General features: G+C 37.0%; 1 protein-coding gene across 1 annotated transcript in view; it reads left to right on the plus strand.

The window, feature by feature from the left end:
• Positions 1 to 25,678, plus strand: part of CNGB3 (cyclic nucleotide gated channel subunit beta 3) — a 165,941-nt gene that overhangs the window by 29,206 nt on the left and 111,057 nt on the right. The window contains exon 3 of the mRNA XM_032249930.1: positions 2,172 to 2,298. Coding sequence (XP_032105821.1) covers positions 2,172 to 2,298 — 127 coding nt within the window. The remainder of the gene's footprint in view (positions 1 to 2,171; positions 2,299 to 25,678) is intronic.

Below are 25,678 nucleotides of genomic sequence, written 5' to 3' on the forward strand. Positions count from 1 at the left end.
TCTACAACCATCTGATCTTTGACAAACCAGACAAAAACAAGCAATGGGGAAAGGATTCCCTGTTCAATAAATGGGGTTGGGAAAGCTGGCTAGCCATGTGCAGAAAGCAGAAACTGGACCCCTTCCTGACACCTTACACTAAAATTAACTCCAGATGGATTAAAGACTTAAACATAAGACCTAATGCCATAAAAACCCTAGAAGAAAATCTAGGCAAAACCATTCAGGATGTAGGTGTAGGCAAGAACTTCATGACCAAAACGCCAAAAGCATTGACAACAAAAGCCAAAATAGACAAATGGAACCTAATCAAACTCCACAGCTTCTGCACAGCAAAAGAAACAGTCATTAGACTGAATCGGCAACCAACAGATTGGGAAAAAATTTTTGCAGTTTACCCATCTGACAAAGGGCTGATATCCAAAATTTACAAAGAACTAAAGCAGATTTACAAGAAAAAAACTAACAAGCCCATTCAAAAGTGGGCAAAGGATATGAACAGACACTTCTCCAAAGAAGACATACATGAGGCCAACAAACATATGAAAAAATGCTCATCATCACTGGTCATCAGAGAAATGCAAATCAAAACTACACTGAGATACCATCTCACGCCGGTTAGAATGGCGATCATTAAAAAATCTGGAGACAACAGATGCTGGAGAGGATGTGGAGAAATAGGAACACTTTTGCACTGTTGGTGGGAGTGTAAATTAGTTCAACCATTGTGGAAGACAGTGTGGCGATTCCTCAAGGACCTAGAAATAGAAATTCCATTTGACCCAGCAATCCCATTACTGGGTATATATCCAAAGGATTACAAATCGTTCTACTATAAGGACACGTGTACACGAATGTTCATTGCAGCACTGTTTACAATAGCAAAGACCTGGAACCAACCCAAATGCCCATCGACGATAGACTGGATAGGGAAAATGTGGCACATATACACCATGGAATATTATGCAGCCATCAAAAACGATGAGTTTGGGTCCTTTGTAGGGACATGGATGAACCTGGAAACCATCATTCTCAGCAAACTGACAGAAGACCAGAAGATCAAACACCGCATGTTCTCACTCATAGGCGGGTGTTAAACAATGAGAACACATGGACACAGGGAGGGGAGCACTACACACTGGGGTCAGTTGGGGGGAAATAGGGGAGGGACGGTGGGGGGTGGGAAGGTGGGGAGAGATAGCAAGGGGAGAAATGCCAGATGTAGGTGATGGGGAGGAAGGCAGCAAATCACACTGCCACGTGTGTTCCTATGCAACAATTTTGCATGTTCTTCACATGTACCCCAAAACCTAAAATGCAATAAAATAAATAGGAAAAAAAAAAAAAAAGAAATGTAAAAAAAAAAAAAAACATGCCTTCTGAATGATGAATTCTTATTCTCAGCTTTGCCAATATCAGAAAGAAATATATCTTGTGAATTCTTAATTATATAATACACCAACTTCAATTACAGTCATGTGCTGCATAAACATGTTTCCGTCAATAACAGACTGCATAAAAGAGGGCAGTCTCATGAGATTGTAATGACATATTTCAAACTGTACCTTTTCCCTTATGTTTACAGACACAGAGTGACCGACTGACCATTGTGTTAGAATTGCTTAAGGCATTATATAGAGTAACATACTGCACAGGTTTGTAGCATAGGAGCCTGTTGTTGTTTACAGACTGATTTTCAGTCCTATTAGTGGATCATCATTATCTTCACTCATCAGATAAGCAACCAAGACACTGAAAGGTTAATTCATTTGCCTATAGTAATAGGGCCAGCTCTCCTAATATTAGACTGCAGAAGATTTGAAGCTATACTGTATAGCCTTGGTGTGTGGTAGGCTATAATATCAGGATTCGTATAATATATGTATACTTTATGATGTTTGTACAATGACTAAGTCACCCAACAATGCATTTTTCAGAATATATCTCTGTCATTAAATAGCATATGACCATATTTTTTTCATTGGCCTGAAGGTGTCTACAGGTTAATTCTTCCTGCATAAAGTCCTGCTTTGTTTAGCTGAAGTCCCAGGGGAGGTGTTCATGAGAAGACTATTCTAAAAAACAAGCAGCATCTTTGTAGCTCAGGTTGTCAAATATAACTGGGTCAAGAGTGGCATACATTATTCTATCTATGTGAATTTTTTTCACAGACAAACTCTCCAAGAAAAATTCCTCTGGAAATCTGACAACAAACCCTGACCCTCAAAATGCAGCAGAACCAACCAGAACAATGCTGGAAGAGAAGGAAGTGGACCCTGGGAAAGAAGGTCCAAACAGGTGAACATTTAGTAAAACACATAGTACATGTTAGAGATATTGCTCAGCCTGCCCTAAAAAGCTCAAATATCCATTCTCCCCTTTAGTCGAATATAAAGGCAGAAAAAAGTCAATATTCATACAATACAAGAGAACAGTATCATAACTAAAAGGTTAGTTCTGTCCAGTTCATCGTACCTCACTGGCCAGGCATGGCCATTAACCAGTATCTCTAGGCAGCCATTTGGCTATAGGCCAAATCACAACAACAAAAACATTGCTATTCATACACATAACATTATGCGTATGAATCATTGTATCATCATGGAAACAGCCTATATATTTACTAGGCATGAATTTTAAAAAGAAATGGTAAAAAATTTTTAAGTTCACAAAGTAACAGCTATTCCAATTCTGTAAATATTTTATTATTTCCAAAGATTGATTATGATTTCCTTTTATCTACTAAAGAAAATGTGGCATGCTAACCAGGAATAATTACAGAACTGGGATATCTTTATGCCACTGAAGGAACACACCTTTATAAATACTTCCCATAAAATTGTTGGAAATGCCACAAATGAGTTGACAATGTAAATGTGAATATTAAATCTGCAACAAATCCAAAGGAGGTCCTTCATTTTGCCACTTCTTGGCATAGCACTATGTACCTGCTGATTCTGTTTGAATGGCTTAACTATAGTTGATATAACTGTGATATGTTTATGAAACTATAAAAGCACATTCTTATTTAATAGACAAAAAGAGTTGTCATTTATAAAGAAGTTAAAAGTACCTATTCGGCCATCCCACTCCACCCCACCCCACCCACCTTCTTTCTCAGCAGTGCCTCTACTGTGTTAAACTATCTGCTGTCAGTAGGAGTCATCATGATTATCTAGGACGCAGGAAGTTGCTGAATAAACAATTGGCATCAGAAAGAAAGAAAGCTTTTTCAATAAACACAGATTTGCCTATATGAAAATAAACACAAGCTCATCTACACACATACACACAGATATACACACACATGTGCACATAAACATATATTTACTTGACAAAAATAAAACGACATATTATTTTGGCAGAGAGACATTTAAATTCTGAGGTAAGGACTAGAATCTAACAACAGGACAAGTAATTATTTATATTTTAACTATTGTTGTTTACAGAATGATTTTCAGTCCTATTAGTGGATTGTCATTATCTTCATTCAACAGATAAGCAACCCAAGACACTGAAAGGTTAATTCATTTGCTTATAATAGTGTCAGCTCTCCTAATATTAGACTTCAAAAGATTTGAATTCCCAAAGAGAACTTTTACCTCCCTCACATCAATACACTCCTAGCATTCTAAACTAATCTCCCTTACTAGCATTAATTTTAATGTTTATTTTTTGTAATAACCCATGGAAATTAATAGATTTCCAAAGGAGTGAAGTTGAAGCCATAATTTTTTGGCAGATAAAGTCTTCTTAATTCATATTTATTCCTGGTCTTTCTTTCTTTCTTCTTTTCTTTTCTTTTTTCTCCTTTCTTTCTTTCTTTCTCTTTCTTTTTTTTTCTCCTTTCTTTCTCTTTCTTTTTTTCTTTCTTTTTCTTTCTTTTCTTTCCTTCCTTTCTTTTCTTTCTTTCTCTCTTTCTCCCTTCCTTCCTTCCTTCCTTCCTTCCTTCCTCCCTTCCTTCCTTTCTTTTTTCTTTCTTTTTTCTTTCTTTCTCAACAAAGTCTTGCTCTGTCACCAAGTGTGGAGTGCAGTGGCCCGATCTCTGCTCACTGCAACCTCTACCTCCCAGGTTCAAGCAATTCTCCGGCCTCAGGTTCCCAAGTAGTTGGAACTACAGGCATGCACCACCACACCCAGCTAATTTTTTGTACTTTTAGTAGAGACAGGGTTTCACCATGTTAGCTAGGATGGTCTCAATCTCCTCACCTTATGATCTGACCACCTCAACCTCCCAAACTGCTGGGATTACAGGCATGAGCCATGGCACATTTCTAGTATTTCTTATACTCTTCTGAAATGTGGAAGTGGAAACATTTCAACTAACCAGAAGTGGGGGTCAAGCCACATAGCTCAAAAACACAAAACTTCTTGACATGCCCTCTAAGGGCCTGCCTGGTCTGTCTCTCACCTGATTTTACTTTGTCCTGCCCCAGCACGCAACTTTCCATCCTCTGTGCTCCAGTCACACTTATTCTATTTCAGTCTCTTATATTTGTCATGTTCCCTCCTGCTGCAGACTTTTGCAAATGGTACTTCCTCTGCTTGTTCTATTCTTTCCTCCCCAGTTACCTAATTAACTTCTACTCATTCTTCATCTAAGAGTATGATCATTACTTTCTTTGAGCTTTCCCTGATCTTCCTAACTAGACCATGTGCCCCTATTATAAGATCTTTTTCACAGCATTTATTGCTGATGCATTTTATATGATTATCGGCCTAAAAAATCCATCAGTCTCATTCTCTACATTGTGTGCTTCATGATGGCAGGGGCCATGTCTGTTTTTGTTGATGATTAGTATCCCCGGTACCTACATCAACAATGCCTAGCACATGGTAAATACTCAATAAATATTTAACGAATGAATGAATTGATTGATCCAAAAATATGGGTTTACTTGAACTTCTAGATTTTCAAAACTGTATAGCTTCTTCAGGAGGAGAGAACAAGATACAAGTGGCTCTCCAAGTCTTCCCATTCTTTCCTGCTCAGAATTTTTGATAAGTGCAAGAATAACCAGTAGTAGATTGCAAAGATAATGAGGAAAAAACGTGAGGCTGTAAAGCTCTCAATTCCTTACTTCTCTTCTAACATGGCCTTTCGTCACTATCACTATCCTGAGATGGCAAAAGTATTAAATCTAGAACACTTTTTTATGGTTACACATGCAGTTTGATTGTACAGATAAATTGCATGTTGCAAGGGTTTGATGTACGTATTATTTCATGAGCCAGGAAATAAGCACAGTATGCAATAGGTAGTTTTTTGACCCTCAGCCTCCTCCTTCCCTCCATCCCCAGTAGGCCCTGATGTCTATTGCTTCCTCCTTTGTGTCCTTGTATGCTCAGCGTTTAGCTCCCACTTGTAAGTGAGAACATGTGGTGTCTGGTTTTCTGTTCCTGTGTTGGTTCACTTAGGATAACACCCTCAAGCTCTGCCCATGTTGCTGCAAATGACATGATCTTGTCAGAGCACATTTTAGTGTCTTCTTGGCTGCCATATAGATAGCAGAGTGGTTTGAGAAGGATTAACAAACTGAGTAGACCCCAGTTAGCTTAAAGCTCTTGCTTTGTTATTAGATGGTTGTTCACACATTTTCTCAGGATTGGGTGAAAACCAGTTGCACTGAAGGGACAACTTGAAAGGGGCACTAGAAGCTCCAGTATCACCTTTGACTAAAATTAATGGGAATCTTAACATTCAGTAACATGTAGAACTGACTGAAGCTTTCTGTTCTGATCTCATGAACAACAACAGTACCACATCTAGAATCCTAGGGACAGTTATCATACATGATAAGAAAATATCAATGATATAACAATTATTGAAATTATTACTTCACAATGCTTTTGATGAGTAAAAGATTACCATTGTATTTTCAGTTATTAAATATCAGCATCTTTAACCTTGAGCAAGGTCAGGTTTTAAAAAGCTCTTTCTTTTCAAAAAAAATTAAGTATTTGATTGATTGCAGGAACTAAATATAGATGCTGTGCAAGTGACTAGATCTCACCTCAATTATTAAACTTGGAAAATTTAAAATAAGATTTCTTATTCTAAGTGCAAGTACCTTATCTTCTTGCTTAAGCCTTGAGCTAAATAGGGATTAATATGTCTGAACTGATCAATAAGTACTGGGGAGAATGCATAGTGTGGATTTTGCTGTCTGTGTGTGAGAAGTGCAGTGTGATATTATTGATTACACCTTTAGTTTCTGTCCTGCTTAAAAGATGGGCAGAAGTGAACACCAAGAGGAGCAGAGACATAGAGATTATTATGTATATCTGTTAGGGTTCTCCAGAGAAATAGAACCAACAGGATATATACATATAGAGGGAAATAAATTTATTATAAGGAATTGACTTGTGCAGTTATGGAGGCTGAGAAGTCCCAAGATCTGCAGTCAGTAAGCTAGAGACTCAGGAGAGCCAATGATGTAGTTCCAATATAATCCTGAAAGCCTGAGAACCAAGAGCCAATGATCTAAGGTCCAGCCCAAAAAGCCAGGAAACTTAAGGCCCAACAGGAAACAATGTTTCAGTTTGAATCTGAAGTCAGAAAAAGACCAATGTCCAAGCTCAAACAATCAGGCAGGAGTGCCCTCTTTCTCTCAGGAGAGTCAACATCTTTGCACTATGCAGGCTTTCAGCTGACTGAATGAGGTCCACCCGCATTAGGAAAAGCAATCTGCTTTGCTCGGTCTACTGGATCAAATGTTAATGTCATCCAAAATATCCTCAAAGACACACCCAGAATAACATTTGACCAAATATCTAGGCACCTTGTGGCTCAGTCAAGTTGACACATCTCCATTATGTACATAAAGGAATTGAAACTCTATAGGTCCCACTCTTCACCCTCAAAAGCAAACAATTCATTATCTTGTCACATGAAACACTTAGCTTTTGAAAGACACAGGGTTCACCCCTGGGAAGTCCCACTGATGTTATTTGCTCCTTACCAAGAAAAACAGCTTATTTCTGGCACTTTGTCTCAGACTAGCCTTATTTTTTAATATAAAAAATATATTTTGATGGATGCTAATGAATAGCAAGCAAAAGATGTGTTTTGCCTGGAAATGTCAAATAGCTATGTTGGAAAAAAGGAGACAGAGTTGAACGGCTGGTAGGTTAAGTGGTTAAATGATGAACAAGCAAGTGAGTGAAATGTTCAGTGCCTGTGACTAGGGTGTGCTGCAAGACTGACTTTTACGCTATAGTATATGCCTTTTCATCACCATTGTTACTCATAATACTGAGAAGGAATGTTATTTCTATGAACAGTCTTCTTTGTTCATAATAGCAATCTGTCTCTATTTGGGTGGTTTTAAAATAGGCAATCAATAGGTTTCACAGCAAAAACAATGAGAGCAGAATAGAATTCAGAATCTTATCACCACTCATAAACACTGACGTTTATTGTCTTGTAGCTAGAAAAAGCAAGAATCACTATAGTAAAGATGCTTAAAAAACCATATGTGACTTTGTAGTTGAAATAGAAAAGGAATGTCAGCTATCAAGTTTACAAAAATAAAATGCAATTTATATTTAATAATTTGCTTATTTTTTTTAAAAAAAGGAAACCTACAACTACACACTTGCCAATTTTGTGGGATGAATAATAAAAATAATGCACTATTACTTTTAGCCCCAAGTTGAAATTTTCCTCTATAGTAAGCAATACTTGTATAATTAAACATTGAAAACACTTTAAACAACAGATCATCAAATCATTTTTTATTTATTTTTATTTCAATAGATTTTGGGAAAACAGGTGGTGTTTGGTTATATGAGTAAGACTTTTGGTGATGATTTCTGAGATTACCCTGAGCAGTGTACACTGTACCCAATATGTAAACTTATAACCTTCACCCACCTCCCACTCTTTCCTCAGAGTCCCCAAAGTCCATTATATCATTGGTATGTCTCTGCATAAGAACCCTTAGCTTCCACTTATGTGAGAACATACAATGTTTGGTTTCTCATTCCTGAGTTATTTCACTTAGAATAGTAGTCTACAATTCTGGCCAGGTGAAATGTTTCACGCCTGTAATCCCAGTGCTTTGGGAGGCCAAGACGGGTGGATCACTTGAAGTCAGGAGTTTGAGACCAACCTAGCCAACATGGTGAAACCCCATCTATCTTAAAATACAAATATTAGCTGGGCTGGTGGTGTGCACCTCTAATCCCAGCTACTTGGGAGACTAAAGCATGAGAATCACTTGAACCCAAAGACAGAGGTTGCAGTGAGCCAAGATTATGCTACTGCACTCCATCCTGGGCAACAGAGCAAGACTGTGTCTCAAATAATAATAATAATACTCTCCAATTCCATCCAAGTTGCTGCAATTGCCATTATCTTGTTTCTTTTCATGGCTAAGTAGTATTCCACAGTATATATATGCCACACTTTATCCACTTGTTGATTGATGAGCATTTGGGTTGGTTCCATATTTTTACAATTGCAAATTGTTCTACTATAAACATGCATGTGCAAGTACCTTTTTCCTATAATGACTCCTTTTCCTTTGGGTATATACTGAGTATTGGGATTGCTGGATCAAATAGTAGTTCTACTTTTAGTTCTTTAAGGAATCTCCACACTGTTTTCCATAGTGATTGCACTAGTTTACATTCCCACCAACAGTGTAAAGTGTTCCTTTTTCACCACATGCATGCCCACATCTATTATTTTTTAATATTTTGATTATGACCATTCTTGCAGGAGTAAGATGGTATTGCATTATGGCTTTGAATTACATTTCCTTGATCATTAGTGATGTTGGGAATTTTTCTGTATGCTTGTTGGTCATTTGTACATCTTCTTTTGAGAATTGTCTATTCATGTCCTTAGCCCACTTTTTAATGGGATTGTTTATTTGTTTTTCTTGCTGATTTGTTTGGGTTCCTTGTAGATTCTGGATATTAGTCCTTCGTCAGATACATAGATTGTGAAGATTTTCTCCCACTCTGTGGGTTGTCTGTTAACTCTGCTCATTATTTATTTTGCTGTGCAGAAGCTTTTTAGTTCAATTAAGTCTCACCTATTTATCACTGGTTTTGTTGCATTTGCTTTTGGGTTCTTGGTCATGAAGTCTTTACCTAGGCCAATGTCTACAAGGGTTTTTCTGATGTTATCATCTGGAATTTTTAGGTTTCGGATCTCAGATGTAAGCCTTCCATCGTGATTTGATTTTTGTGTAAGGTGAAAGATCAGGATCCAGTTTCATTCTTCTACATGTGGCTTGCCAATTATCCAAGCACCATTTGTTGAAAATGGTATCCTTTCTCTGCTTTACATTTTTGTTTGCTTTGTCAAAGATGAGTTGGCTGTAAGTATTTGGCTTTATTTCTGGGTTCTCTATTCAGTTCCATAGGTCAATGTGCCTATTTTTATACCAGTATCATGCTGTTTTGGTGACTAAGACCCTATAATACAGCTTGAAGTTGGCTAATGTGATGCCTCCAGATTTGTTTCTTTTGCTTAGTCTTGCTTTGGTTTTGCGGGGTTTTTTGTTGTTGTTGTTGTTGTTCCATTTTAGAATTGTTTTTTTCTAGTTCTGTGAAGAATGATGGTGGTATTTTGATAGGAATCACATTGAATTTGTAGATTGTTTTTGGCAGTGTGGCCATTTACACAATGGGATGTGTTTCCATGATTGTGTTTTTGTGATTTCTTCCAGCAGTGTTTTGTAGTTTTCCTTGTAGAGGACTTTCACCTCCTTATTAGGTATATTTCTAAGTATTTTATTTTACTTTTTGTAGCTACGGTAAATTAAGTTTCTGATTTGATTCTCAGCTTGGTCATTGTTGGCATATAGCAGAGCTACTGATTTGTGTACATTAGTTTTGTATCCTGAAATTTTGCTAAACTCATTCATCAGTTTTAGGAGCTTTATGGATGAGTGTTTAGGGTTTTCTTCATATAAGATTACATCATCAGCAAACAGCAACAGGTCTGACTTTCTCTTTACTGATTTGGATGCTCTTGGTTTCTTTCTCTTGTCTGATTGCTCTGGCTAGGGCTTCCTGTACTATGTTAAATAGAAGCGGTGAAAGTGGACATTTTTGTCTTATACCACTTCTCAGGATGAATGCTTTCAACTTTTCCCCATTTAGTACAATGTTGGCTGTGGGTTTACCATAGATGGCTTTTATTATCTTAAGGTATGTTCCTTCTATGCCAGTTTTGCTGAGGGTTTTAATCATAAAGGGATGCTGGATTTTGTCAAATGCTTTTTCTGCATCTACTGAGATGATCATGTGATTTTGTTTTTAATCTTCTTTATGTGATGTGTCACATTTATTGACTTATGAATGATAAATCATCTCTGCATCCCTGGTATAAAACCCATTTTTATCATGGTGGGTTATCTTTTTGATATGCTGTTAGGTTTGGTTAGCTAGTATTTTGTTAAGGATTTTTGCATCTATTTTTTGTCGGGATATTGATCTGTAGTTTTTTTATTTTGTTGTTGTTGTTGTTATGTCCTTTCCTGGTTTGGGTGTTAGAGTGTTATTGGCTTCATAAAATGATTTAAGGACAATTCCTTCTTTCTCTGTGCTGTAGAATAGTGTCAATAGGATTGGTACCAATTCTTCTTTGAATGTCTGATAGCGTTCAGCTGTGAATCCACCTGGTCCTCGACTTTTTGTTGTTGTTGTTGTTGGCAATTTTTTACAAACATCTCAATCGCGCTGCTTGTTATTGTTCTGTTCAGAGTTTCTATTTCTTCCTGGTTTAATCTAGGAGGGTTGTATATTTTCAGGAATTTATCCATTTTCTATAAGTTTTCTAGTTTATGTGTGTAAAGGTATTCATAGCAGCCTTGAATAACCTTTTGTATTTCTGTGGTATCAGTAGTAATATCTCCCATTTTATTTCTAACTGAGCTTATATGAATCTTCTTTCTTCTTTTCTTGGTTAATCTCACTAATGTTCTGTCAATTTTATTTATCTTTTCAGAGAACCAGCTTTTTGTGTCATTTCTTTTGTACTTTTTGTGAATCCATCTGGACCTGGGCTTTTTTTGGTTGGTAGTCTATTAATTGCTGCCTCAACTTCAGCCCTTGTAATTGGTTTATTCAGGGTTTCAACTACTTCCTGGTTTAGGCTTGGAAGGGTGCAAGTTTCCAGCAATTTATCCATTTCTTCCAGGTTTACTGGTTTATGTGCATAGAGTTGTTTGTAGCAATCTCTGATGGTGGTTTGTATTTCTGTGGAATCAGTGGTGATATCTCCTTTATTGCTTTTTATTGCACCTGTTTGATTCTTCTCTCTTTTCTTTTTTATTAATCTGGCTAGTGGTCTGTCTATTTTTTTATCTTTACAAAAAACCGGCTCCTAGATTTATTAAGTTTTTGAAGGGTTTTTTTGTGTCTCTATCTCCTTTTCTGCTCTGATCTTAGTTATTTCTTGTCTTCTGCTAGCTTTTGAGTTTTTTTTGACCTTGCTCCTCTAGCTCTTTCAATTTTGATGATAGGATATCGATTTTAGATCTTTCCTTGCTTCTCATGTGGGCATTTATTGCTATAAATTTTCCTCTAGACACTGCTTTAAATATGTCCCAGAGATTCTGGCACATTGTGTCTTCATTCTCATTGGTTTCAAAGAACATATTTATTTCTGCCTTCATTTCATTACTTATTCAAGAGCCAGTTGTTCATTTTCCATGAAGTTGTGTGGTTCTGAGCTACTTTCTTAATCCTGAGTTCTAATTTGATTGCACTGTGGTCTGAGAGACTATTTGTTATGATTTCCATTCTTTTGCATTTGCTGAGGAGTGATTTATTTCTGATTATGTGGTCAATTTTAGAGTAGGTGTCATGTGATGCTGAGAAGACTATATATTCTGTGGATTTGGGGTGGAAAGTTCTGTAAATGTCTATTAGGTTTGCATGGTCCAGATCTGAATTCAAGGCCTGGATATCCTTGTTAATTTTCTGTCTCATTGATCTGTCTAATGTTGACAGTGGAGGTGTTAAAATCTCCTACTATTATTGTGTGTGAGTCTAATTTTTGGCATATGAATCAACCCATGGAACAGAGAATACATAGATATAATTGCATTTAAAATATAGTATATTAAGGTTAGCGTCTAAAATCTATAGAGAAAAGGTAGATTTATGTAAGTAGTGCTTGAGCAACAATGTAGCCATATGGAAAAATCTAAATTTGAATTTGTCCCTTGTGCCACAACCAGTGTAAATTCCCAATGAGCCAGAGTTTTAAATATAAAATAATAAAACCATACATACTAAGGGGAAAATGACAATTCTTCTACATCCTAGAAATGAACATTAAATTCTAAAATTCAAAATTCAGAAGCAATAAAAGAAAAGCTTAGTAAACTTTACTACCTAAAAATAAAAAAGACTTTGTATTACAAAACAAATCATAACCACAATAGAAGAAAAAGAAAGAATCAGCAAAATATCCGGACATAAAAATGCTCATTGCCACTTTCCCTGGTGACTGATGATTTTATTTTGGGATTGATGACAGACATTTAAATTTTGATTTGCATTAAGATACTTTAAAATTGTTAGCTATTTAGCTAGCTTTATATCTTTGATATCTTTGATATGTTACCCCAACAATTTCATTTTCCTTTTTACAAAATTGAATACCAGAAACACAGTGTACTTTAATTGATAGTTTAAAATAAACCAATATATCAGGTAATCCCAAAAGTAAAATAGTGACCCTGAAAGTCCACCCTTAACTCAAAAAAAGTGCAATACTATCAAAACAGTGCAATGAAAGTCCACCCTTACCTCAAAAAAAGTCATTATTCATAGTACATATATAGGTATATATTATATATAATATTCACATACTATATATCACATGTCATATATATCTTTGAGTGGTAACTACCTACTAGAGCCTCCATCTGTGCTTTCTATCCTTAAAAGTCATTAATAATGCTACCAAAAACTACCTGTACCAAGAAGAAACTGGCTAGGATCAGAAACAAGAAGAGTGCTTTACAGGTAGGTGGTTAGACATGATTCAGCAGACAAAGGACAAAAATTTTATGAGTGTGTGCAGTGGCCCTGAGAGAGGAACCAGCCTACAGACAGTTTGTGGACCTATCTTAAATCACCTCATTGTTTATGATGGAGAGATGACAGCTCCGTTGCCTGTTGCCATAGAAAACCAGAGCTGACAGAACTTCTGAGTCTCCTTCCTTTCTTTTGGCATAGAAAGGTGGATATGGACAATTCCTATATTGTTTTATGGCACTTAAATTATGACTTTCAAAAAATGGGTCTTCTTGTGTTCCTAGCAAAGTGAGGAGAGCCAGGTGATGACTGATTGGTTGGTTGGTTGATTGAAAGTTTTTGAAAATTATAAGAGTGAACAATCTCAGATTTCTATGATGCAGGCAGGTAAAATCCATGAATAAAGCACACTGGGGATATTAAAACAATAGATTGAACCTGATAACAAAAGAGACAGGAGGTAGAAAAGAGAAACAGAGGTGAACTTAAGTGCACCAAGAGGTCCTTCCTCTCACAAAGAACCCACGTAGCTGAGGGTTGCCATATGGAAAAGCGAGCCTAGTGGTGCCATATCCTCTTCTTTATTCAAAAACACTCCAATATCTAGAATTACATATTTTGCAATACTACCAAAATAAATTAAAATTCTTTCAAATGATAGGTCAAACAAAATACAGCTACAGGTCACCAGTTTACCATTTTTGCCTTGAAAGAATAGAAAAGTTCTAAAGAAGTTCACTGTCAAACCATGTAATTTCATTATAAAATATGACATGTGGTCAACAGGAAAAATATTCATTAATGTTGTTTCTAATATAAAGCAGTTATGGAAGAAAGAATTAAAATTATATGAAAAATAATTTTTATATTTAGCTTTATTGTATTTCCTTCCAGTTTATAAGTGTTGATTTTAGGGTTTTGTTTTACATTGTAATTTTTTTAGATATTTATATCTTAGGCTTTTTTTTGTCTGACAGTATTTAATAAGCAGTCTTCCATGGTAATAGAATGTTTTTGTAGCCAACCTCTTTAATTCATTCATAGTAGCCCAAATATAAGCTAATTAGAAAAGAGGTCTGGCTGAATCTATTTGAAAGTTAATTGATTGATGACAGCTGGAAGATCTGGCTAACAGGTAAAATTCAAGCTCCGCAAGGTGAGAGAATAAATGGATGACTACTGTTTCTTAAGATCTTCATTCTCTTGGGAGGAGGAAAGTGATTGGTCTGCCTAGGACTGGCATTAGCAGGAGACAAGAACCAAGTGAGAGGAAAACATAGCGATGGGCGTGGGGAGATCTCCCTACCTGGTGACAATAGCAGACAAGGAAGTTGAGTCTTTTGAAGAAAAAAGCAGATTTCCACCTAGTGAGAGATAACTTCAGGCATGGGAAATAGCAAAACTAGTACATTGATTTACAGTTCACAGATTTTCAAGAAGCAGCACAAATGCTATGCAGATTAGTTGAGAAAAGCACTTAAAAGTAACCTAAAAGTAAGCTAAGCTTATGGCAGCCAGGGTGGAGAATGGCAGTTTACAAAGCACCCCCATATTGTCCTTTCTTTTACATGCAAGGAAGAGACTTGCAAGTTAGCTAATGAAGGTATGGGGGTTAACTCATTTGCCAGAGTGAGGCAATTCCCAGTTATTTCAACTGTTTAGCTCAGGGTCTGGCACTTAATACATACATTTGAAGGTAATCACATTGTCAATAAAACATTATGTCTTTATTCTAGTAGATTCCTAGCAGAGGAATCACAAAGTGGAAACATATACATAGTTTTTGAATTTCTTATAGAAATTTTATGAATACAGTTTTAGCATTAAATAGTGTTCTTGTTTTAAATATAGGAATTTCTTTTCAAATATGGCTGCTGCTTTCATTAGCCATAAAATGTCTTGATCATTCTTCCTTTATATGAAAGGTAATGCTTTCTTTCTTTTTTCTTTTTTAACTTCTCCAGCATCCCGCAGTATCAGGACAGTTTTTCATGCAGTGTGGTAAAACACAAAACTGAGAGCTTAAATGTCTAATAATTCTATATCAATAAATGTTCACTCTTACTCTGCTGAGACAAGTAATAGACCAGCAGCTCGTGCCAACAATCAGCTAGGTAAACTGCTTCTACCTAGCCTAATGATTCATTTCATTGCAGCTGTTCATATGCAACTGTTCACCAATGCCCTTTATGTGGGCAGCAGGCTCACAGAACAGGGCTGTTTGAGCTCAGCCAAGCGCTGGGGATTGTGAAACATTGACGGACAATAGAGAAAGAACTGTGTTACTCTGTGCTAGAGGAAAAAGTAGCCAGGAGACAAGTTGACAAAATAGGTACAGTTAGAAGAAAAATTCCATGTGCTTCCACCAGCAAATGTGAAGTGTCTGTGTCGGCACCCATTTTATCAGCTTCTACTTCTATAACAATGAATGAACCGAACATACTTGCATCTAAGGCACCTCCTTTATTAGTGTGATAATCCCCTCTGGCCTAGTCACAGACACCACTGTGGCAATTGCGCCCTTTCACTCCCACAACACCTAGTTTGTTTTGTTGGATCATTTCTATAAGGATGTAAACATGTGGTAGCATTTTCCACATTTAAACAATAGCAACAAAATGTCTCCCTGGGCTGCACATGAGTGACCAGCCATACCCTATTTCTCTATTCCCCATTACAGCAAATTTATTCAAAACAGTTACCTATATTCACTTTTTCTGCTTCCTCTACTCCCATGTTCTGAATCTGTTTCAGCCAGGATTTTGTTCCATATTCCACAGCTTTTATCTACTATTATGAAAGTTTTCATTGGCCAAGGCAAGAGGATCATTTGAGCCCAGGAGTTTGAGACAAGCCTGAGCAACATGGCAAGACTCCATCTTTACAAAAATAAATAAATAAATTCTTCTGTCGTGGTGTCATGTGCCTGCAGTCCCAGCTACTAGGAGGTCTGAGGCAAGAGGATCACTTGAACCCAGCAGGTTGAGGCTGAGACTGCAGTGAGCCGTGATCATGCCACTGCACTCCAGCCTCAGTGGCAGAATAAGACCCTGTCTCATTCTAAAAAAAAAAAAAAGGAAGAAAGAAAGAAAAGAAAAAAGAAAGAAAAGAAAAGAAAGCTTTTATTGTCTTCTGTCCACTTTTCCCAGGGTTAACAATGCCCTCTATATTGATGACCATTGCTTCTCAGCCTTTTGGCTAAGAACAAGTGTATACTGATGGCCATTTCTCAGTTCTACTTATTCCACCTATCAGTAATTATTCAGAGTTGATCTCCCACTCCTTTCTATCTTTATTTAGCTTCCCAGATCCCACTCCTCTGACCGCTGCCCTCCCTCACTGGCCACTCTTCCTCCCCAGTCATTAATGGCTCCTCCTCACCTCCCCACCTTCTAAACTTGAAAGGGCACAAGCACAATCCTCAGACCCTTCTTTACCTGGGTTCTGTTGGCAAGTGATTTTATTCCGTCCCATGGTTGCAGGCAACATTGACACCCTGATGATTCCCAAATTTAAATCTTCAATTGGTATTTCTGCTCAGAACCCTGAGTTGAATAACCAATTGCTGAGTTAAAATTTCCTCTTGGTGGAATCAGACATATCAAAATGTATGTGTCCAAAACCAACTCTTAATTTCCCTTACCTCTTTCAAATCTACTCCTCCTGCAGTATTCCCCATCTCAGTACATTCTTCATCTTCTCTTTGCTCAACCCCAAAATGCACCCTACTTTTTCTCTCCTACAATGCAGCCAATCCAATAGCAAATTCTGTCAGCTAGTCCTTTGCTCTATAGCTAGACTTTGCCACATCTCAGACCTCCACTGCTATTGTCCTAGTTCATGTCTCTCACGTAGCTATTGCAGAAGCCTTCTAACTGATCACCTCGCTTCCACTCTTTGCCATCCTATGGTCTATATTCACCAGAGTAGCCTGGATGATCCTGTTGAAGGGCGGATCATCCTTTTCTTCTCCAGATTCTCCAGTGGCTTCCTATCTCATTCAAGGTAAAGGCTGAAGTTTCATGATGGCCCACAGAGCCCCACATTATCTGCCTTTGACCCACTAACCCCCCACTGTCTCCCTAACCTCAGCTTCTACCACTCTCACCCTCTCACTCTGACCCAACCTCTCTGGAACAATCTTCCCCCAGATAGCTACATAAGTCTTCCCTCACTCCTTTCAAGGTCTCTGCTCAAATGTTATTTTACCAGAGAGGCCTTTTCTGACCACTCTAGAAAATACTGGTACCTTTAACTCTCTGTCTTCCTTACTTTGTTTTCCTTCATAGCATTTATCATCACCTGACATATTCTATATTTTTTAAGTTTATATTATCTGTCTCTCTTTAACGAAAAAGTAAAGTATCTTCAAATATAAAGATAGGACTTTGTTATACTTATTTCTATATTATCAATTTCTAAAAGATTTTCTGGCATATTATAGGCCTATGATAAATAAATGCTGAATGAATATATGAGTGAATGGATGCATGACAGCCTTGAATTATGTAACTTTGAAGGGAAGATGTTTTTTACCATAAATGTGTGATTTTATTCATAAATTATTAAATGTAAAATATTGTCAAGTTAATATCTCTTAAGTAACTCTGAGCATCTTCCATGAATACATTTATCTGATCAAGCTTCATGTCTGATTTTATCATATTTTTATCACAAAATACCACCAAGTCTTTTTGAATGGTTCATAGAAAATTCACAATTTAATGTACTTTTAAGGTATTTGAGGTCAAGAACAAAATTGAACCCTCATGCTTAAATGATTCCACAAGTACAAGAAGTAGAAGTTATGCATTTGACTTCCTCTCTACAATTGTTGGTTTCAACTGCAATTACTCTAATGACTCATATGATAACCAGATTTGGAGAAAGCACTGTAATCAGGGAGTGATTGCACTAAGTGTTCACCTCCAGAGTCTAGGACATGATTTAAGACTTGAATGAAAGGAAAACAATAGTCTAAAGTCTGGACTTCAGTAGGCATCAGTCCACATGACAAAAGTACCAGGCTGAGAGACACAGCAAGTCTTCTATTCAGGGCAAAGCTAATTGGAGAAAGGTTTTACTTCCCCCAGATTAAGCTACAACTGGTGGCCACATGAAAGAGCTCTCAAGGCTGTTGCACTTTTACCTACTTGGAGCTCAATACAGTGTTTTTCTCACTCTAATGAGCAATACATTTACTCACATGCTTTTAAAATTAGAAGCAGAGGGTATTTTTTAAAGTAATGAGTGTTTTGCTTAAACTGTACCAACATGTGTTTTGAAAGGAACTGAAAATGTAACATATGGTTCATGTAGACTTAAATAGGTCTTGTTCAGACATTAATCTACGGGGAAGAGAGTTTGCCTAGTTCACCTCCTTAGGTACAGCAATCTTTACTCAATCATCAATCTATTTGTCTTACATCAGCATATTGGGTTTTAATGACACCTGGAAAAGTATTTCACTCCCTACTTTAAGAATATATTTTTAAAAGATTCACTAAAGGATATAAACTACAATATGAAAGGAACTGTGTTTTGTTTATTAACAGATAATTTATATAAGCAACTACAATTAAATTACCATACTTAGCTCACTGTTGGTGTAGGGCCTCAATAAAGGAAGTTCTGAAGTTAGTAAGTCTTCCTCATCAATGACCAGCTGAAAATTTAGCCAAGTGTAACAGCAGCAGCAAAACGTTTCTGTGTTGGTTTCTTAAAATCAGCATCTGGTTCTGTATCACTCACTATTCTTAGTCTGTGTCTTACTATAATCCACATCGTTTTAACTAACTCCATGCATTGGTGCAAATATAAATGTACAAAACCCAGCAACTTACTGTCACACTGTCCACCTAAAGTCGAAGCCTATGCTGCTATATGTAAACCACCTGCAGCTCCACCACAGAAGGATGTAACTCAGGCTATAACTCCTCTCTGAACCCCCGATGCTCATGTCAGCCATGTCTCTGATATCCAGCCTATCCTTGGTATTTGGTTTGACAACGTTTTGTCCGCAGCATCTCTTCTGCTTATAGCCAGAAAATATTGTCGGTTTTTAGGGGCTTCCATGATTATATTGGGCCCGTCCAAATAATCCAGGATAATCTCCCCATTTTAAACTCTGTAACCTGCAACATTCCTTCTGCCATGTAATGTAACATATTCACAGGCTCTAGGAATGAGAGCATGGACATTTGTAGGGGTGGGGGATGTCTGCCAGCGCCTTTTTCTTTTACTCACACCTGAAGTTTATTCACTCTGGAGGATTTAAATAGTTTACTGGTCTATACTATAATTTGGACTGGTAAACACAGTAAAGAACTAAACAAAACTTAAACGATGAAAATGGAAACTTCCAAGACCTTAGGTTTAATTGGCCAAAGAAGAAAGCTGCCTACTCACTAACAGAAATACATATGAGAATTCTACTTAAAGTGAAATATTGGCAAAGGACTTCAGCAGTTAATTAGAATTCCTAGGCAATTTGCTTCTCCCAAGATGTATTTTGGGAGGTGTGGGGAGGAGTTTATTGACTGTCAGCTTTAAATGCTTGGACATGCTAATTTACATTAATTCTAAATCTAATTTTTAGTGCCAATCTGCCCTTAACTACAGCGTCTAATACCACATTTCTAGTTGGTGAGTTGTTGCTGACCTCTGAATGAAAGAGATGTACTACCATTCTGTCATTTGATTATACAGATGACACTTCAAAAAAAGAAAAAAGTAGATGGCACTTTAAAAGTCACTAGTTGTTTGAAACTCCTAATGCATTTTTCCATTGTGACAATTTTTAAAATGACAGTCAGATGACAAGATAGCCAAAAGAATTTAATTTACATTATAATTTATTTATGACCAGTGCTGTATGAAAAGAACTATGGAACTAATCTGTGAGAAATTGCACTCTGAGGTCAGATGCCCCTAACCTCTACATCATTTATGGGCCAGCTTGAAACACATGACTGCTACAGTACCTCTGACATGAAAATCATTGTCTCAGCGTCCCACAGTGGACCAAGTGCCAATCAGTTAGAAAGAAACCTCCAAGTCCCTAATGCAGTTCCCAAAGCCTGGGTAGGAAGTTCTTCAGAGCAATGCCTTAAGAGAAGTGGGAAAAACTAAAAGATTTTCCATTTCTATTACAGCCACGTTTTTATCATTCCAGGTTAACAGTATAGGAAACTATAGCCTAATGAATTTTTCTTCTCTTCTATTCCTACCATAAATGCAATATTTAATTCAGTTGACCCTAGAACAACAAGAATTTGAACTGTGGTTACATTTATCCCCGGAGTTTCTTCCTTTCCTGTCTTCCATCTGTGAGACACAACACAATCTCTCCTCTTCTTGCTCCTACTCAGCCTACTCAACATGAGGACAACAGGATGCAGACCTTTCTGATGATCCACTTCCTCTTAAGGGATAGTAAATACATGTTCTCTTCTTTATGATTTTAATAACATTTTATCTTCTTTAGCTTGCTTCATTGTAAGAATACAGTGTGCAATACATATAACATGAAATATGTACCCATTGGTATGAATAAGGTAAGGCTTCTGGCCACCGGTAGGCTATTAGCAGTTAACTTTTGGGGGAGTCAAAAATCATACGGAATTTTCAACTATACAGGAGGGCAGGTTCCCCTAACCTCTACATCACTTATGGGCCAACTGTAATTTGCAATAAGTTTTGATGGCTAGAAATAATAAGAAATACTAGTTTTTATTTCTAGGTCCTTGGGGAAGTGCCACACTGTCTTCCACAATGATTGAACTAATTTACACTCCCACCAACAGTATAAAAGTGTTCCTATTTCTCCACATCCTCTCCAACATATATTGTCTTCAGATTTTTTAATAATTGCCATTCTAAATGGCATGAGGTGGTATCTCAATGTGGCTTTGATTTGCAATTCTCTAATAATCAGTGATGATGAGCATTTTTTCATATGTTTGTTGGCCTCATATCTGTCTTCTTTTGAAAAGTGTCTGTTCATATCCTTTTCCCACTTTTGGATGGGTTTGTTTGTTTTTTTCTTGTGAATCTGTTTTAGTTCCTTGTAGATTCTGGATATTAGCACTTTGCCAGATGAGTAGATTGCAAAAAATTTTTCCCATTCTGTTGGTGGCCGGTACACTCTAATGATTGTTTCTTTTGCTGTGCAGAAGCTCTGGAGTTTAATTAGGTCCCATTTGTCTATTTTGGCTTTTGTTGCCAATGCTTTTGGTGTTTTAGTCATGAAGTCCTTGCCTATGCCTATGTCCTGAATGGTTTTGCCTAGGTTTTCTTCTAGGGTTTCTATGGTGTTAGGCCTTATGTTTAATTCTTTAATCCACCTGGAGGTAATTTTAGTGTAAGGTGTCAGGAAGGGTCCCAGTTTCTGCTTTCTGCACATGGCTAGCCAATTTTCCCAACACCATTTATTAAACATGGAATCCTTTCCCCATTGCTTGCTTTTATCAGTTTTGTCAAAGATCAGGTGGTTGTAGATGTATGTCGTGGCCTCCAAGGCCTCTGTTCTGTTCCATTGGTCTATATCTCTGTTTTGATATGAGTACCATGCTCTTTTGATTACTGTAGCCTTGTAGTATAGTTTGAAATCAGGTAACAAGATGTCTCTGACTTTGTTCATTTTGCTTAGGATTGTCTTGGCTATGCAGGCTCTCTTTCGGTTCCACAGAAGTTTAAGGTGGTTTTTTCAGTTCTGTGAAGAAGGTCATTGGTAGCTTGATGGGGATACTGTTGAATCTATAAATTACGTTGGGCAGTATGGCCATTTTCATATTGATTCTTCCTAACCATGTGCATGGAATATTTTCCATCTGTTTGTGTCCTCTCTTATTTTCTTGAGCAATGGTTTGTAGTTCTTTTTGAAGAGGTCCTTTACATCCTTTGTCAGTTATATTCCTAGGTATTTTATTCTCTTTGTATCAATTGTGAATGGCAGTTCGCTCATGATTTGGCTCTCTGTTAGTCTGTTATTGGTGTATAGAAATGCTTGTGATTTCTGCACATTAATTTTGTATCCTGAGACTTTGCTGAAGTTGCTTATCAGTTTCAAGAGATTTTAGGCTGACACCATGGAGTCTTCTAAATATGCAATCATGTCATCTGCAAACAGAGACAATTTGCATTCCTCCTTTACTAATTGAATACCCTTTATTTTTATTTCTTGCCTAACTGCTCTGGCTAGAACTTCCAAACTATATTAAATAGGAGTGGTGAGAGAGGGCATCCCTGTCTAGTGCTGGATTTCAAAGGGAATGCTTCCAGTTTTTGCCCGTTCAGTATGATATTGGCTGTGGGTTTGTCATAAATAGCTTTTATTATTTTGAGATATGTTCCTTCGATGCCTAGTTTATTGAGAGCTTTTAGCATGAGGCACTGTCAAATTTTGTCGAAGGCCTTCTCTGCATCTATTGAGACAATCTCGTGGTTTTTGCCTTTGGTTCTGTTTATGTGGTGCATTACTTTTATAGACTTGCATATGTTGAACCAGCCTTGCATCCCTGGGACGAAGCTTACTTGACCATGATGGATAAGCGTTTTGATGCGCTGTTGCAATTGACTTGCCAGTATTGATTTTTGCATCCCATTACTGGTTATATACCCAAAGGATTATAAATCATTCTACCATAAAGACATATGAACACATATGTTCATAGCGGCACTGTTTACAATAGCAAAGACCTGGAACCAACCCAAATGCCCATCAACGATAGACTGGAGAAGAAAAATGTGGCACATATACACCATGGAATACTATGCCACCATAAAAAATGATGAGTCCGTGTCCTTTGTAGGGACATGGATGAATCTGGAAGCCATTATTCTCAGCAAACTGACACAAGAACGGAAATCAAACACCGCATGTTCTCACTCATAGGTGGGTGTTAAACAATGAGAACACAGGGACACAGGGAGGGGAGCATCACACACTGGAGTCTGTTGGGTGAGGCCAAGAGAGGGACAGTAGGCAGGGGTAGAGAGGTCGGGGAGGGATAACATGGGGAGAAATGCTAGATGTAGGTGACGGGAAGATGGAGGCAGCAAACCACATTGTCATGTGTGTACCTATGCAACAATCCTGCATGATCTGCACATGTACCCCAGAACCTAAAGTACAATAACAAATAAATAAAAAGAAATATTCGTTTTTATAATATTTATTATTTCTCATAGTATATTTTACATGTCCACAGTAGGAAATTTGAAAAAGAACACAAAATAAAAGTAAAAATGACTTATAATCACTCAGATATAACACTATAGCTACTGATTCTTTGTTAAAAATACAAATCACTGAATGAATAAATTCACAGTATAAGACCCAAATAAGGCTTCACTTGGTTGTACAAGCTCCCTGACAACATGCAGTAGTCTCCCCAGTACTGGCTCCTACTGTACAGGCTGTTGAACCAAAGCATGGATTAAGTTAAGAAAAAGAGGCTCAGCAGCAATCAGTTACAACAAAGCTTCCACTCTGCTCAGAACGGCCTTTGGGAGTTTTATACCCATAAACATGCACTCACACTGCCCTCTAGTGCCAGTCCACTAGACATCATGCAGCCACAGACCCTTTTTTTTTTTTTTCATTTTAACCATGCCTGTAAGTGGAAGGGAAAGAGTCCCTATAATAAAGCTATAAATAAAGAATTTCATATTATTATAAATATGTGGATATATATGAAAAATTAATTAGTCTTGTTTTAAATAGGACTCTAATAGAAAAAGAATGGCATACTAAGGAAAATCAAGATGGCATCATAAATCACAAGAAAATCAAAGATTATTTTTAAATGGTGTTAGATAGTAAACAACTGTATGAAAAAGAAAGAAAAGTATTTTTAGCTCCTTATGGCATGACAACAAGCCAAACAGATTTCATATAGATGAAGTTAAAAGTAAAATCAATTTTTAAAAATTATATAAAAATTAATCTTCATGAAATCTATGGAGAATTTTTAATCTGGAAGAAATGACAAAGGCAAATGTGAATAATTAGACTACATCAAAATAAAAACTCTCCTAATTTAAAAAATAGAGCAAGACGTGAAAAAAAATATTTAATACATATATATTAAAAGCTTACACAAAGAGATTTTTTTAAAAAAAAGAATGTGACTGCCAGGCATGGTGGCTCAAGCCTGTAATCTCGGCACTTTTGGAGGCTGAAGTGGGCAGATCATGAGGTCAGGAGATCGAGACCACCCTGGCCAATCTGGTGAAACCCCATCTCTACTAAAATACAAAAAAATAGGCTGGGCATGGTGGCATGGGCCTGTAGTCCCAGCTACTCAGGAAGTTGACACAAGGGAATTGCCTGATCCTGGGAGGCAGAGGTTGCAGTGAGCCAAGATCACAGCCACTATACTCCAGCCTGAGCAACAGAGCAAGACTTTGTCTCAAAAAGGAAAAGAAAAAAAGAATATGACTTCAAAATCAACAATTTACAAGTTGGAAAAAAGTGACTTATAAGTAAATGTGCAAGCATTCACCTTGAGAGTAACCCAAAAAATGCTCATTAAAATTACATGCCATGTTTTTGGCTACCAAATTAGCAGAAATGTTTTTAAAATACTACTCAATGTTAGAGAAGGGGAGATAAGATAGACATTCTCAAATGTAGATGGTACTTCTTGAGAAAACCAATTAGTAGGTATCAGGATTCTTAGAAATATCTATGTCCAAAAATATTCAATGCTAATATTTGAGGGAATTTATTATAAGGAAATAATCTCAAATGTATAAAATTTTCATGGTCAGAGATGATATTACAACATCTTTGTTACAGTATCTACATTAATAAGAAATATATCATTATCTATAATTATCTATAATAATATAAAATGTGTATTAATCTTAAATGCACAGTAATAGAACAATACAGAATGCCCGTAAGAAGAGCTGTCCCACTAGTGGATTCTGCCATGCTGCAGAACAGATTACTGATTCATTGATCTTCTGAGCCTTCAAAAATGATAACACGATCTGTCTGTTCAACCAGTGCCACAAGACAGTTGCCTCTAGCCTCAAACACCTTCATCTGTTTACCTTCTGGTGCCTCAAAAATAGTTACTTTCCAATGTGCTATAATGTGAAGAAAAGGTAAATAACTTTTTATAGCTATTATTAAATGTGTATTACACAACCATTAAAATATTTACAAAAAATTATGTTAACAAAACATGTTTGTTAGTAACAAAAAGAATACAGTGTTGTCCATATCAACAAATCTCAAATATATATTTTCAAATTGATACATAAAACAAAGACTTAAAGAATATGCACCGAAATTTTTTTTTTTTTTTTTGAGACGGAGTTTCACTCTTGTTACCCAGGCTGGAGTGCAATGGCGCGATCTCGGCGCACCGCAGCCTCCGCCTCTTGGGTTCAGGCAATTCTCCTGCCTCAACCTCCTCAGTAGCTGGGATTACAGGCACGCGCCACCATGCCCAGCTAATTTTTTGTATTTTTAGTAGAGATGGGGTTTCACCATGTTGACCAGGATGGTCTCGATCTCTTGACCTCGTGATCCACCCGCCTCGGCCTCCCAAAGTGCTGGGATTACAGGCTTGAGCCACCGCGCCCGGCCGCTCCGAAATTTTAATAATGACTTCCTTTGAATAGTAGACTTAAAACTCATATTTTTCATTTCCTT

The sequence above is a fragment of the Sapajus apella genome, unplaced genomic scaffold (assembly GCF_009761245.1).
Source record: "Sapajus apella isolate SASKATOON/1434 unplaced genomic scaffold, GSC_monkey_1.0 scaffold3, whole genome shotgun sequence".
In the NCBI taxonomy this organism is placed as follows: domain Eukaryota; kingdom Metazoa; phylum Chordata; class Mammalia; order Primates; family Cebidae; genus Sapajus; species Sapajus apella.